The sequence below is a fragment of the Pantherophis guttatus genome, chromosome 3, assembly GCF_059756535.1.
Source record: "Pantherophis guttatus breed Tessera chromosome 3, ASM5975653v1, whole genome shotgun sequence".
NCBI classification, from domain to species: Eukaryota; Metazoa; Chordata; class Lepidosauria; order Squamata; family Colubridae; genus Pantherophis; species Pantherophis guttatus.
In genome coordinates this window covers 55,144,030-55,158,497 of record NC_142065.1, presented here as the reverse complement: position 1 = coordinate 55,158,497, position 14,468 = coordinate 55,144,030, and the positions used below count along the sequence as shown (strand labels likewise).

Here is a 14,468-nt window from a genome sequence, read left to right as displayed (position 1 = left end):
TGGTTCAATCGCTCCAGGATCTCCTCCGATGTTGTCTCCGGCCGGAGCGTATCCAAGGGCGGAGACGGTCGCTTTCTGGTCTCCCAGCTATTGACTTAAGAACGTCTCAAACCGGGAATCCTAACTCCGCCTCTCCTCTTTTCATTGGCTGAAAAATTAAAGCTTCCCAAGTGCTGATTGGTCGTTGCGGCCGGTCGAGAAACATTTGAATCTGCCTGCGTCTCGCAGCTCAAGCAAGGCAACTTTAAACGTGAGGATGTTTTTTTCAAAACCCGGCTCGGTCGACAGCGGGCTAGAGAAGCGTCTGCTCCGCACCCGCCGCAGGCTTTGAGTGGGTCTCGATCTCGCTTTTTGTCATGTTGGTGTGTTTGCTCTCTCGGCTTCACCCCGCAGAATGCAAGACTCGGAGCTGGATGGGAGGATTCGCTGCACGGTGGCAGTGGAGCATCTGGGTGCAGCGGCCGTCCCGAATCGGCTGCTCCTGCGGGATGCCTGGGTCAACCTCGGGCGGAACGAGTTTCGCGAACTGGTCTTACAGGTGACGAAAGCTTCGGGTCCGGACCGCCTCCAGAACTTCCCTTTGCGGCGGAACGAAATGCGCCTGTTCACACGTTTTGTGAAGGACGGGAAGAGCTCGATCCGGTTGGGTCCCTTAGGCTCCAATTATGTGCAGCTGCTGCTCTCGAACTGCCCTCCGGATCGCTTGCGTCGCTTCGTGCAGACTCTGCGCATCAAATTTGAAGCTGCCCAGCACGGAGGGCGGCCGGTGCCTGAGCGGACAAGGCTCCTCTCTAGCTTGCCGCGCACATTCGACACGGTGAGCCCGGTGCAAGTCCGCGATTTGCAACAAGCAAGTGCCCGAGAAGCTCTGGCTAACGTTACAGCCACCCCCACGAAAGGACAGACTCTACCCTGCAGGTCTAGGAAGCGTCCTCTGGAATCAGTGGATGGGAGGCAGGTAAGCTATCTTCTGCCTGAAAAGGTAACTACGGTATTTGCTTATACTGTTAAGCATCAATAGGTAATACTAAGCGCTAAAGAAAAGATGCAGAGAGTCATAGCCTCTCTGATGGTGCTTTCCCCAAATCCAAAAAGGCCCATTGACCATGCTGACTAGAAGATAACATGTTGGGAAGATAGATCTTGCCAATAATTTTATTAAAGCTTACAAAAAAAAAAGGATAAAAAATAATACAAACTAAAAGGTAAAGGTTCCCCTCGCACATATGTGCTAGTCGTTCCTGACTCTAGGGGGCATTGCTCATCTCCGTTTCAAAGCCGAACAGCCAGCACTGCCCGAAGAAGTCTCAGTGGTCATGAGGCCGGCATGACTAAATGCCAGAGGTACACGGAATGCTGTTACCTTCCCACCAAAGGTGGTCCCTATTTTTCTACTTGCATTTTTTAACGTGCTTTCGAACTGCTAGGTTGGCAGAAGCTGGGACAAGGAAGGGGAGCTCACCCCCTTACACAGCACTAGGGATTTGAACTGCTGAACTGCCGACCTTTCAATCGACAAGCTCAGCCTCTTAGCCACTGAGCCACCATGTCCCTTCCAATACAAACTAAGAAAAATATAAAGAAGGAAAAGAAGAAAAGTGGAAAGAAAAAAACAGAATATATACATAATATATATACACATGCAGGTAGTCCTCAACTTACAACACTTCATTTAGTGACCATTTAAAGTAACAGTGACACTGAAAAAAGCGACTTGTGACCGTTTTTCACACTTACTACCTTTGTAGCAGCCCCGTGATCATGGGATCAAAATTCAGATGCTAGGCAAAGTGTTCATACTTGTGACCATTGCCGTGTCCCAAGGTCATGCGATCACCTTTTGCAAACTTTTGGCGAGCAAAATCAATGGGGAAGCCAGATTCACTTACCAACCATATTACTAACTTATCCACTACAGTGATTCACTGTGGCAAGAAAGGTCATAAAATGGCAGGGGGGGGGGGAACTCACTTAACCAACGTTTCACTTAACAACAGAAATGTTGAGCTCAATTGTGATTGTAAGTCGAGGGCTGCCTGTATTCCCACCAGAACTGAACTTGCACTCCCAACTCCTCTTCCCTCGTCAGGAACTTTCTTTCCTTCCCTTTTTGGCAAAGAGATAAAAGTGTAAACCTTTAATGGCAGTCACTGTAATAACCAGTTCTGATTTCCTGAGATTCAAATGTATATCTTCTGCCTTTGGGATGTCAGTTAAATATGGATTGTCTGAAATACCAGATGACTGAAGAAAAACAGGTGAAGAAGCCTTGGTTGATGGGCTCCCGAGCAACACTTTCCCAGGAGCAGTCAAGAGTGCTGAATGCTGTGTTGAGTGGAAAGAATGTCTTCTTCACAGGGAGTGCTGGTAAATGAAAAGGGGTGGGAAGGGGGCATGATTAGGAATTTCAAATTAGGAATCCCAGATGTTTTCTATGACTATGTTGGGGATTCAAGCTAAAGAACTCCCACTGCTATTATTCATAAGAGATTTAACTAATGGTTTGGGATTTCTTTTGAGTATGCATGAATAGATTACTTTCATTTTTTTTGGTGGAGTTCTTTGAGATAAACTGCTCTTTTTAATTATCAAACCGATAACTCACAAGGTCACTTTGCTCAGTAAAAAGGCCAAAGGGTAAGAATAAATGATGTTAAGGTCATGCTGCAAATAAAAAATACAGATCCCAATAGAAGTGAATAAATGTAGCTCAGAGTTGAACAATGGTGTCCTTGAAATCTCTGAGCTTCATTGTCTGCTCACAGCCGTTTCAAGGTTGACTCAGCCTTCTATCCTTTTGAGGTCAGTAAAACGAGGACCCAGATTGTTGGGGGCAGTATGCTGACTCTGTAAAGAGCTTAGAGAGGGCTGTAAAGCACTGTAAAGTGGTATATAAGTCTAAGTGCTATTGCTATTACCTGCTATTTGGTGTAGAGTTTGCTCCCTGTTTATATACAATAGTTTGCTCTGCCAGTGTTGGTGGGGTTGTCATTTTCTCTTTCGTAGTTCCTTGATTAGGATATTGTAAAATCCTAATTCCAAGGATTATTGGGTATTGTAAAATCCTAAATCGAAACATTAGTGTATTGTAAACCAATATCCTAATTAAGGAACTACCAAGAGGGAAAAAAACCCAAGACTGGTAAGGCAAGCTACCATATATAAACAGGGAGCAAGCCCCACTCTCACTAGCACTGATGATGTTACCTAATCAGGTAATGAAATGTCTGCAGGCAAATAACAAAGCTCAGAGATCATCAAGGACTCCATCATTTAACTCCGAGCTACATTTATTCACTTCCTATTAGAATCTTCATTTTTTATTTGCAGCATGACCTTAACACTGTTTGCTCTTACCCTTTGGGCTTTTTACTGACCAAAGTGACCTTGTGATTTATGAGTTTGACAATTAAAAAAGGGCAGTTTATGGAAAGAAGGAAGCTATGATGTAACCTTAGAGAGAGAATAAAATGTAAATGCATTTATAATTGCTGCAAAGAAAATCATAAGACGCTTCCTTATAATCTTTCCGCTTCTTTTTTCCTTTTTCTATTTTTTTCTTTTTCTTTTTTTCTTTTTTACTATGCACTATTTCTCCTTAGGTACTCTATTTCTTTTTCAATGGTTTTTACTTTGTTAAAATTTCTTTAATACACACACACACACACACACACACACACACACACACACAGTCCCTGGTTCAGTGGAATTGCTCTGCTTTAAACTGGCTCAGTGTTGCATCCTAAGTACCACTACTTAAGCACAGGAAACCTGATATGGTACTTGCCATTTAAATACTCCCTAAATAATTTAAAAAATTGTAGAGAGGAAAATATGAGCAACTTTGAATGAATTGAGCTGAATGGCATTTCTCTAAAATTAACTTTTGTTTTCAAAGGAACTGGAAAATCTTATTTACTGAAAAAGATTGTGGCCTCCTTTCCTCCAAATGGCACTTATGTCACAGCCAGCACAGGAGTGGCAGCATGTCAGATTGGGGGCATCACCCTCCATGCTTTTGCAGGTAACGAGTTCAGATCCTGAGAAGGAGAGAAGTTGGAAAGAATTTGGGCCTGGTATGCCGCTGTCATGCCCTCTTAATTTCCCTTTTGTAGGTATTGGATCAGGAAAGGCCTCTCTGCATCAGTGTCTTGAGCTGGCCCAGAGACCTGGGGTTCGGCAGCAATGGCTGAATTGCCGCTGTCTGATCATCGATGAGATCTCAATGGTGGAGGGGGAATTCTTTGATAAACTGGAAGCGGTGGCTAGGTATGTAGAACCTTCTTTTCTGGATGGTATTCCTATACTTGCATTGCTCCTAAGTAAATGGATCTAGAATACCACAGGAAGTGTTGCAGACTGCTAAGGAGCAGTCACCTTATGGATATTAGATTAGTTTCTTCCTGGAAGACATTTAGAAGTTTGTTGAAAACAGAGTATTTCCAGAGAAGGTTTGCGATGTTTAACCACTATGCCACCTTTTTTATTTTCTATTTTTGTTACTTTTATTGTTAATCTCTACCTTGGTTATTAATTTTATGCTTTATTTACATCACTTTAATCATATTGTACCATAGATACATAGATTTTGTTTTACTTATATAAAGTGCTGAGAGTCGTGAGATTTCAGCAAGATTCAACCAAACAGTCATAAAATGACCACTTCTCTGCCACAATAATATAGTGTGAGTAACTAAAAGATTGGACATCTTGTTAACTCATGAACTGGCTTAGATTCTAGCTGTGACTCTCAATCTTAATTTCACTAACTCTTGAGTATACTATGAAGCGTGTATTATATTCTCCAGTTTTTTACTACTTCCCCATGCACCCTCTCAAAAGTGTCTGAAATCCCTGGAACATTTTTCAGATTTTGGCAGGGAGTGTGCCAATTCTCTTAGAGGAATTGTGGACTTTTGCAATGGACTGAGAGCCTGGAAGGGATCAGGACAGTGGTGGGTTCCTCCCGGTTTGGTCCGGTTGGGCAGAGCCGGTAGCGGTGACAATATGACATCACCGAACCGGTTCTCCCCCCCCCCCCCCCGCCCTGCCACCCCTTCCACCCACATTATTCTTATCTTTTATTTGGTTCCACCATCCTGAGTCCCAGCTGATGACTAGAGGGAAAAAAACTGTTTAAACTCTTGCCGCGGGGCTTCAAAAGGCCGTCCTACAGCTGATCAGTGTTAAAAGCAAACAAATGAGTCAGGTCGTAAGTGCGAGGACTGGTCGTAAGTGCGAGGACCTTCCAGAAATGACTCTGACCAGCTAGCCACGCCCACCTAGTCACATGATCTCCAAGCCACACCCATAAAATAAGCCACGCCCACAGAACCGGTAGTAAAAAAATTTAGAACCCACCCCTGGATCAGGATTGTAGCCAGTATTGTCACTGTGCTTCTAGAGAGAAGGGGGGGGGAGGAGGGGAGGAAGGAAGGAAGGAAATAAGAGGAAAGGAAAGAAAGCCAGCTATTGAAAACGGGAGTATGACTTACTTTTAAGACATCCTTTCATAATTTGTTGTTTTTCCAGCTTGACTGGGAATCCTGGGATTGCAGAAGCACTAAAACAGATTAATGTTGGATACTGCACTCAATTTTCTTGGCCCAGAGCATTAAAAAAAACATTTTTGAATCTTTTTCTGTTTGCTTTCTGGCTAGAGATGTCAGGAAATGTGAGGATCCATTTGGAGGAATCCAGCTTATTATCTGTGGAGACTTCTTACAATTGCCGCCCGTTACCAAGGACCACAAACAGCCCAAGTTCTGTTTCCAGGTTTGTTATAGTTGCTGCTGCTGCTTCTAACACTGTGGTCAGTCACAGGCTGACCGGGAGTGTTCTTTAATAGGCAAAGAGCTGGAGAAAGTGCATCCATCTGAACATGGAGTTGACAGAGGTTCGGAGACAGACTGACAAGGAGTTCATTTCTCTTTTGAACGCTGTCCGTCTTGGCAGGTGAGATATCATCTTCTTGTTCATTAGAACCATCAGGAGGGAAAGGATGGGGATCTGTCCTCTTGGGATGAGATAACTGAAACTTAGAGAAACTTCTTTTTCCCATCTCTCCCTAATTTTATTTCTGAATGTTGACACTTGTTACATCTGCCAAGTTTGAATGCTGATTAAAATGTCATTTTCTTTTAATTGTTCACAAAACTTCAAATGTAACATTCTTTGAATGCTGGGATCCTAAGAGAAGTGTTGGTTGATATTTGCCACCAATGAAATAATTTGTAACAATTGTTATGCCAACCTTCCTGATTTATTGGTTCAGCTATTCCTATCACTAGCCAGGCTGGTTGGAGTTGATGGAATTGTACTGTAACATGCATGGAGTTAAGACAGGCATGTCAAATTGGCGGTCCATGGCCTGGATGCGTCACATGCAGGCAATGCCCACCCCAGCTCCGCAAATGGGAAAAACACCATGAAACGTCACGTGATGGCAACATGACACGGCATGTTTGACACCCATGAGTTAAGTGAAATAGGAAGTTAGAGTGGAGGAATGCTCTTCTTTCCTCAATAGGCAGAGAAACATACAGTACAATTTGTCAAATAGATAAATATTTAGTGTTTTCTAGAATTGCTGTGATGCCAGGATTTCTATACATCCATGGATCTCCATTACAGGTCTTAGCTCTTGTAATTTTAAATACCTCTACTGCAATCTGACAGATGTACAGAGGAAGTCACCAGACTGCTGACTCAAACAGTAATGCAAAAAGTGGAGAGAAATGGAATATTGGCTACACGGTTGTGTACTCACAAGGATGATGTAGAGTTCACAAATACTATGCAGCTGCAGCAATTAGCTGGTAAGAATCATGCAGCAACTCCTAATGAGGTACAGTAAGTAGCTTTTTCTTTGCCTTTGAGAAAGAAGATGACTTCCAATACGAGTTGTAAAAACTTAGAACCAATAATAGGACTTATTTCATGTCATTTTTGTTTTGAATGAAATGGCAAAATGTGATATACTGTCCTACCAATTGTAGAGATTATGAGTTTGTTGCATTTTGGGAATCCTGTGAACTCTTGATGTTCAAAATATTTATGATTGTAGAAGGATAAACTGAGAGGCTTGCGGTCAGTTGCTGGAACATTATTTAGGAAGCTGCCGGTATTAAATTCAAACTAAATTTAGCCAGAAGTCCCCCACTCATTGCACCAATTGGATAAATTTGGAAATTTGAGAACATATTTTGGGGCAGCTTCATAAACTAGATGCAATATTGAGTTGTCTACTCATATAATTTTTTATATGAGTCACAGAACCTCCATTTCTCAGAAATTAACCAGGTAGGTATGTTGCTTGTGAAATCTTTACTTTTCTGTTATTCCCCTATCCTCCCTCCCTCCCTGCTACTACTTTTATAGCAATTGCACTTATTTACAAATCCATGCCCAGTAGCCCCTTACCATATTATTTCTTCAAATACTTGAAAGGTCTTTTTTTCTAGAGGCTGGAACTTTAGTTTAAAGCATGCCAGTTTCCATTCCTATTTATTAATTTGAAAAAAATGTTAACAAGCTTAGTGTTGCAGGATGTCTGAGAGGATATAAGTTTGCAACACTGCAATCAGAACTCTAGTGAATAAAATGTTATTTCTTTTCCAGGACAGCTAAGGTCTTTCAAGGCTGTTGACAGTGATCCTATGTTGGCAAAGACTCTTGATGCACAATGTCCTGTGAAGAGCATGATTGAACTCAAGGAAGGTGCCCAGGTGAACAAACAAAACAGCACTGCTTGGGACAGAGGTGTTGTGGCTGCTTCTGAGAGCCTTCTCTTTCTTCACAACACATCAGATCTTGCCAAATGCTAGAGTCTACTTGATTTTAACGCCTATATCCTAATCTCGAAGCACTTCTCTGGATGATTCCCCTACCCACAAATGGGTGGAGGATGGTTTTGTCAGCATGCAGTGGAAGTAAATCTACTTTAGAAAGTGCTATGGAAAAACCCACAAGAGCATTTCTGTGACTTTCCTTTTTTAATAGGTGATGCTTACAAAGAATCTTGATGTTTCTCAAGGTCTGGTGAATGGGGCTCGTGGAGTTGTGATTGGATTTGAAACTGAAGGAAAAGGTTGGTTTCTGACAGACAAACCTTGGATGATCTCCTCATGGGTAGTCATGTGGTTTGGTTTCTTTTTGCAATGAAGAAAATACATTCAACTGTTAAGATTGTAATGCAACACTGGCATTAATATTAATAAAAAATAGCAAGGAAAGCTATCAAAAAAGTTTTGTCATATACAGAAAAACTCCCACTCTTCTTCCATTGTCAAACTTGTTTGAAAGTGCTGTCTCTTTCCCTTTGTCCCAAACAATCTAGTTCAGTTCTAACAAACTCCATTGCTACAGATCAAGTCTAGATTTCACTTTCTAATGTAATTTTGTGCATTGTTCCTTTAGAAAAGTTTTACTATAGTCTTAGATTCCTCTGCTCTGTGCCACAACTTCTTTGCAGAAGCAATTCTATTTTTGCTTCATAGAGAGTTGACAATCATTCTATATAAAATGAGAAAATGTAGGAAAATACTGTTATGTATGGTAGTTTGGCATATTACCTATATAGGTAACTCTCAACTTACAACTGTTTACATAGCAATCATTTGATACTTACAATCTGGTTTCAAAGGTCTAATGGCTGCCCCTGCCCCACCCCGCTTCGTGTCACATGATCACAGTTAAGGCACTTGGCAACTAGATTTATTTATGGCCATTTGCAGTGTCCCCCCCATGACTGCAATTTTTGGCATTTTTTTTAAAACTGGAAATTGTCATTTACTTCTATTTTCTGGCAAAAAGCAATGGTTCCATGTAATGACCATGAGAGTTCATTTAACTTATTTGCTTAACCACTGCAAAATAGGTAAAATCAGCCACGGTCATATGGTGTCCCTCCTAAAAACATCCAGAACCTATGACCATAATTTCAGGCTAAATTATGGTTGTAAATTGAGAACTACCTGTAACCAGCAGTATATTGCAGTACCGAATAATAACTGTAGACTTGTGTTTTTTGCTACAGGCCTGCCCAAAGTGAGATTTCTTTGTGGTGTGACTAATATTATTGGCTTGGAAAGATGGGTTTTTAAGGGGCCAGCAGGCACTTACCTGAGTCGCCAGCAGCTGCCCCTGAAGCTTGCCTGGGCCATTTCTATCCACAAGAGCCAGGTTTGTAATATATCTGATTTTTGTGGGAAATATACAGTAATAACGGTTTATCACTGGGCTTCTTTAAGTAACAGCAGAATTTTGATTTTTGTACTAGACTCTTTATCAATGTTAAAATCCTGGAATGTTATCAGCTAGTTTGTTCTTTTTTGCCCATACCTGATGGAAATCCAACTTGTTTTGTTCCTATCAATGATTTATAAAACTGAGCAGACTAAAGTTGCACACTAAATGCTATTAAGGCACAGCTTTATCCCTAAACTTTAAAGTAGATATTCTAATACTAAAGAAATCATATACAGGTAATCCTCATTTTATTAACTACTTGTCCAGTGACAACTTACAACAATGGTGAAAAAATAACTTTACAGCCCATTTATGACCTCTGCAGCATTCCTCAGTCTTGTGAGCACCATTACGGTCCATAGGCGTGGTTCTTTCCCCAATCTGTGTTTTTTTTCCCCCACCACACAGATTAATTGAAGAGAAAGGGATTGGAAGAAAATAAGCCATTTGCTTTTCTAAAAACAATCCGATCATGTCAGGAGCCCAAGGCTGGGAACCTCAGCCATAGTACTCTCTAGAAATCTCTTTCCAATCTCTCTGCTTTGCATAGGGAGGGGATGAAAAAGGCAAGCAATTTCTGTAAGCAAGCTCTTCTTTGTCTGACCTTTTCCTACTGCCACTTTCTATTGAAGTGTAGAAGAGCAACAACTTGTTCTCTTGAAATCTCTTTTTCTCCAATCTCTCTACTCTGCTGCAGGGAGGATAAATAAAGGTAGTATTTCTGTAGGCAATGTTTCCTTTATCTGACGCACATGCACACACACACATGTGTGTGCGCGCACACACACACACACACACACACACACAGATAATACCATCAGTGAGAGTCAGTGTGGGTTTTCCTCCCTGTTTATATACAGTATAGGTAGTCCACAACTTACAAACAAAATTGGGACTGGAATTTTGGTCAGAAGTTGTCATTATAAATCAAGGTATTCACGAGATTGGACCTTAGTTTTTTTGCTGTTTTTACAGCAGTTGTTAAATCCAAATCACATAGTAATTGGAGTCCTAGTGGACAATCATTTAAATATGAGCCAGCAGTGTGCTGCAGCTGCCAAAAAAGCCAACACAGTTTTAGGCTGCATAAACAGAGGGATAGAATCAAGATCACGTGAAGTGTTAATACCACTTTATAATGCTTTGGTAAAGCCACCTTTGGAATACCGCATCCAGTTTTGGTTGCCACGATGTAAAAAAGATGTTGAGACTATAGAAAGAGTGCAGAGAAGAGCAACAAAGATGATTAGGGGACTGGAGACTAAAACATAAAGAACGGTTGCTGGAATTGGGTATGTCTAATTTGATGAAAAGAGGGACTGGGGTGACATGATAGCAGTGTTTTAAAATCTCAGGGGCTGCCACAAAGAAGAGGGAGTCAAGCTATTCTCCAAAGCACCTGAGGGTAGGACAAGAAGCAATGGGTGGAAACTAATCAAGGAGAGAAGCAACTTAGAACTAAGGAGAAATTTCCTGACAGTTAGAACAATTAATCAGTGGAACAATTTGCCTCCAGAAGTTGTGAATGCTCCAACACTGGAAGTTTTTTAAGAAGAGATTTGGATAACCATTTGTCTGAAGTGGTATAGGGTTTCCTGCCTAAGCAGGGAGTTGGACTAGAAGACCTCCAAGGTATCTTCCAACTCTGTTATTCTAAATTCTAATTAATCGAAATACATAATATTTAGCAAAACCATTATCGCAAATGGATGCTGTTGGCTGGCAAGTAGCAAAAAAAAAGCCATTGGAAACGGGGGGGGGGGGGGATAATAAATCATGATTACGGGACTGTAGGATGCTGAACCTGGTCATAAATGAGAGCCAGTTGCCAAGCACCTAACATGCAACCACATGGTGATATCACTGCAAAAATTATCTTTATAGACTATTATATCTTCAAACGATCATTCAATGAATGATCATAAGTCAAGGACTACCTGTAGCTTCCCCTGCCAATTTTGGTGGGAAACAAAAAAACCCCCAAAACACATCATTTCCAATAGCCATCATCCAGCTAATCAGGGATTAGCACTAAAAAAAGTAATCACACACTATACAATGTCCTAATCAAGGAACTGCCAAAGAGAAAACTATACCTCCACCAATACTGGCAAGGCAAGCTACTGTATATAAACAGAGAGCAAACCCCCACACACATCAGCACTAATGTTACCTGGTTAGGTATTGAAACATCCGTGAGAAACAACAAACTCAGAGAGCACCAGGTTATCTGGGTGTTTGCAGCCCTAATCTGGTAATCCCATTATACCATTTAAAGTCCTATCCCCTAATTCTGGGGTCAGCAGAAAAGTACACTGGCCTAAAATTTGCTGCCCAATTTCTAAGGATATATTCTGCTACACAGTAATTAAGTTGATGATTGGTGCCCTCCTTTTTCTGTTTTTATCTGGGACAAAGCAAGGAAAGAAATTGGTGGATTCCCTTGGTTTCTCTTTCCTTGACTTCCCTTCCTATCAAATATTGCTCACCAGCTGGAAAATAACTAACAACTTTTGCTAATGTGGGTTAGGACAGGGTTAGGTGAGTGTAGGCAGGTACTCAGAATGGCATAATTAGCCTTCTGTCAAACTGTCCAATTAAAAGAATGCTAAATATATATCCCCAAATAGCCCAGATGACAGGTCACAATCATGGAGGAGGACAGTAAGCTAAAGGGAGAAAAAGCGATTGAGAACATGTAAACTTCATCCTCAGGTAATCTTGCAAGGAATGGCAATGCCTGCAGGATTAATCCAATTCCATCCTCCTGGCCATCAGCATCTGAAAGTAGTCTATGAATGCCCATGAAGCAGAAAAGAATAGACAAAATAGTGCTATCAGCATAACTGTACAAAAATAGGTTGGTCAGAGCAGCAGAAAATCTGTAATGTGTTGGAAGTTAACAGAACAAGCAAAGATGTAGCTTGCAGAACCCAGATAAACGTCTGGGCAGCAAGACCTGCTATTTTTAATGCTGAGTGCTACTCATGTTAATAAGAAGCTTGCATAAAACCTGTTAAGTGCTTTAGAACAGGGGTCTCCAACCTTGGCAAGACTTGTGGACTTCAGCTCCCAGAATTCCTCAACCAGCTTTGCTGAACTCTAGGAGTTGAAGTCCACAAGTCTTAAAGTTGCCAAGGTTGGAGACCCCTGCTTTAGAAAGCACCAATCAGACATTGCATCAGTAAATTTATCTGTAGAAGCTAGGCGTCTCGTATCTTCTGCTGCTCAAGCAAAAAAGGTCATGCAAGGCAGTTCTTCATTGGAGAGATGCATGTTGGTGGCAGCAGCCTAAAGTAGCAATAGAAGCTGAGCAGATCCAGCTTCTGATCATGTCAGCAATTACTCTGTAGAAGCAGTATGACAGTGTCCATAGCAAAACTTGTGCAGGGAGAATTACTTTAAAACTGGAACTAAATATTTTAAGCTACGTTAAGAAGTAGAATAAATAGAGCTGGAAATAAGATCTTGAGGATACGGACATTAAAAAAATACGGTAGTTACTATATTTGTGCTGCAGTAAGAATACAGCAAGCTCATAGTTGTAATTCCAGTTACTGAATGTTTTTCCATTATTATTCCAAAGATTAAACCTGGGATGTACATCCTAGCAGATGACTTATGTACATACTTCAATATACATTTAACTGTTGGTGTTGCTAGCTCAGTCTTGTCTACTAATAACTTTCTTCACTTATTTCTTTTTCTAGGGTATGTCTTTAGACTGTGCAGAGGTTTCTCTAGCTCGCGTCTTTGAAAGTGGGCAGGCGTATGTAGCACTTTCTCGAGCTCGTAGTCTGGCAAGTCTCCGAGTTTTGGATTTTGAAGCCAAGGTAGTCAGAGCTAATCCATGTGTACTGCAATTTTACAAGGAGCTGAAGAGAGACCGATTTTTAAATCAGGTAATTTGTTATTAGGCTAATCCAGAGTAGCACAATTTGGAGACAATATATTCCTATACAGAGTGGATATTTGGGGGTGGGTGGGTGAAAATTAGAAGAGACTAGAGCAAGGCCCTTAACTGATTAGTGGCATTACTGAGGTTTCTGGGTAGAACAGTCCAAAATATTTTTGGTTGTAGTTCTGTTTTTGCAAAAGGTATTTTCCATTTGCCCTCATCTTTAATAAATTGCGGGCCACAAATTTAGTACTTAAAAAAAAAGTTTTAACAGATCAAAGTAGATCTCAGTATAAGGGGCTGAACAGTATAAGGTGTTTAACAACTTGAGTCTGACTTTGTTTGCTTTTACTCTTTAGGTCTCTCTGCATTCCTATATTTACCCTGATAAAGAAAATGAAAAAGTTAAAGGAACATTTATAGGTTGAGAATCCTTGGTACCATTTTATTAATTAATTTTGGAACAGTTTTGGAACAACTGCTTCTACAAATTCAGTATTTCTATTAAGTATTGGAGCATTGTGAAGAAGAGAACAATTATGAGACATCGTTTTCTATAAACACGGACAGTCCATCTGCCTAAAATGAACACTTAAGTTTTAACCCAAATCATTCTGCTTCTGAGTTTGCACTGATCAGATCTTAAAAATTACTTGAAGCCATCTTGACAGAATAGTCAAATTTTGCTACAATATTTACTTCAAATAGCACTTACACTGTGTGTATTGTGAGTATTTGATATTACTGAATAAAACTTAACTTTAAGGACTCATATTACTTCCTTAATAAACCAAATGAGATTTTACTTAATGATCGTTATAAATGTATGATTGATAATTCTATACCCTGGACCATTTTGCTTCTCTTAAATGTACCAATTTTGAGAAAGGTCTTCGATTTTTTTAATTGAATTGAACAGAGACACTTTCATTTTCTTTGTACTATAGTCTTGTATGCAGTATAGCTTCTCAAGTTTAAAAGAAAGCCAACCAGATAAGAGTAATCTGCATCACATCCTAGTGTCTTACAAAGGTATTTTCTGTATACATTGCAATTTCAAGAATAGAATTTGTTCCCTTAGCAGAATTTGAAACAAAATCATTCAATTTAAAATCTGAACACCTTTTGAAGCAAAAATAATTTTGCTACTTAAATAACATTGCATATACTTGTTAAAATGCACTCTCTCCTACATGTACAGCAAGCAATGCTAGGTGAGATTTTCTGTTAACTATTTAAGAAAATAATTTAATGCTATGGTCTAGCGGTTAAGGCACCAGGCTAGAAAATGGGAGATTGTGAATTCTAGTCCTACCTGAGC

At 40.5% G+C, this 14,468-nt stretch overlaps 1 protein-coding gene across 1 annotated transcript; it reads left to right on the top strand.

Annotated features, from left to right (window-relative positions):
• Nucleotides 1-168: 168 nt before the first annotated feature.
• On the top strand, nt 169-13,919 carry PIF1 (PIF1 5'-to-3' DNA helicase). The gene is made up of 12 exons (XM_034414819.3): nt 169-958; nt 2,241-2,367; nt 3,899-4,024; nt 4,116-4,269; nt 5,661-5,775; nt 5,849-5,955; nt 6,679-6,818; nt 7,621-7,727; nt 8,002-8,089; nt 9,038-9,183; nt 12,960-13,151; nt 13,507-13,919. The coding sequence occupies exons 1-12, from the start codon at nt 395-397 to the stop codon at nt 13,573-13,575; spliced, it is 1,935 nt and encodes a 644-aa protein (XP_034270710.2). The 5' UTR covers nt 169-394; the 3' UTR covers nt 13,576-13,919.
• Nucleotides 13,920-14,468: the final 549 nt, after the last annotated feature.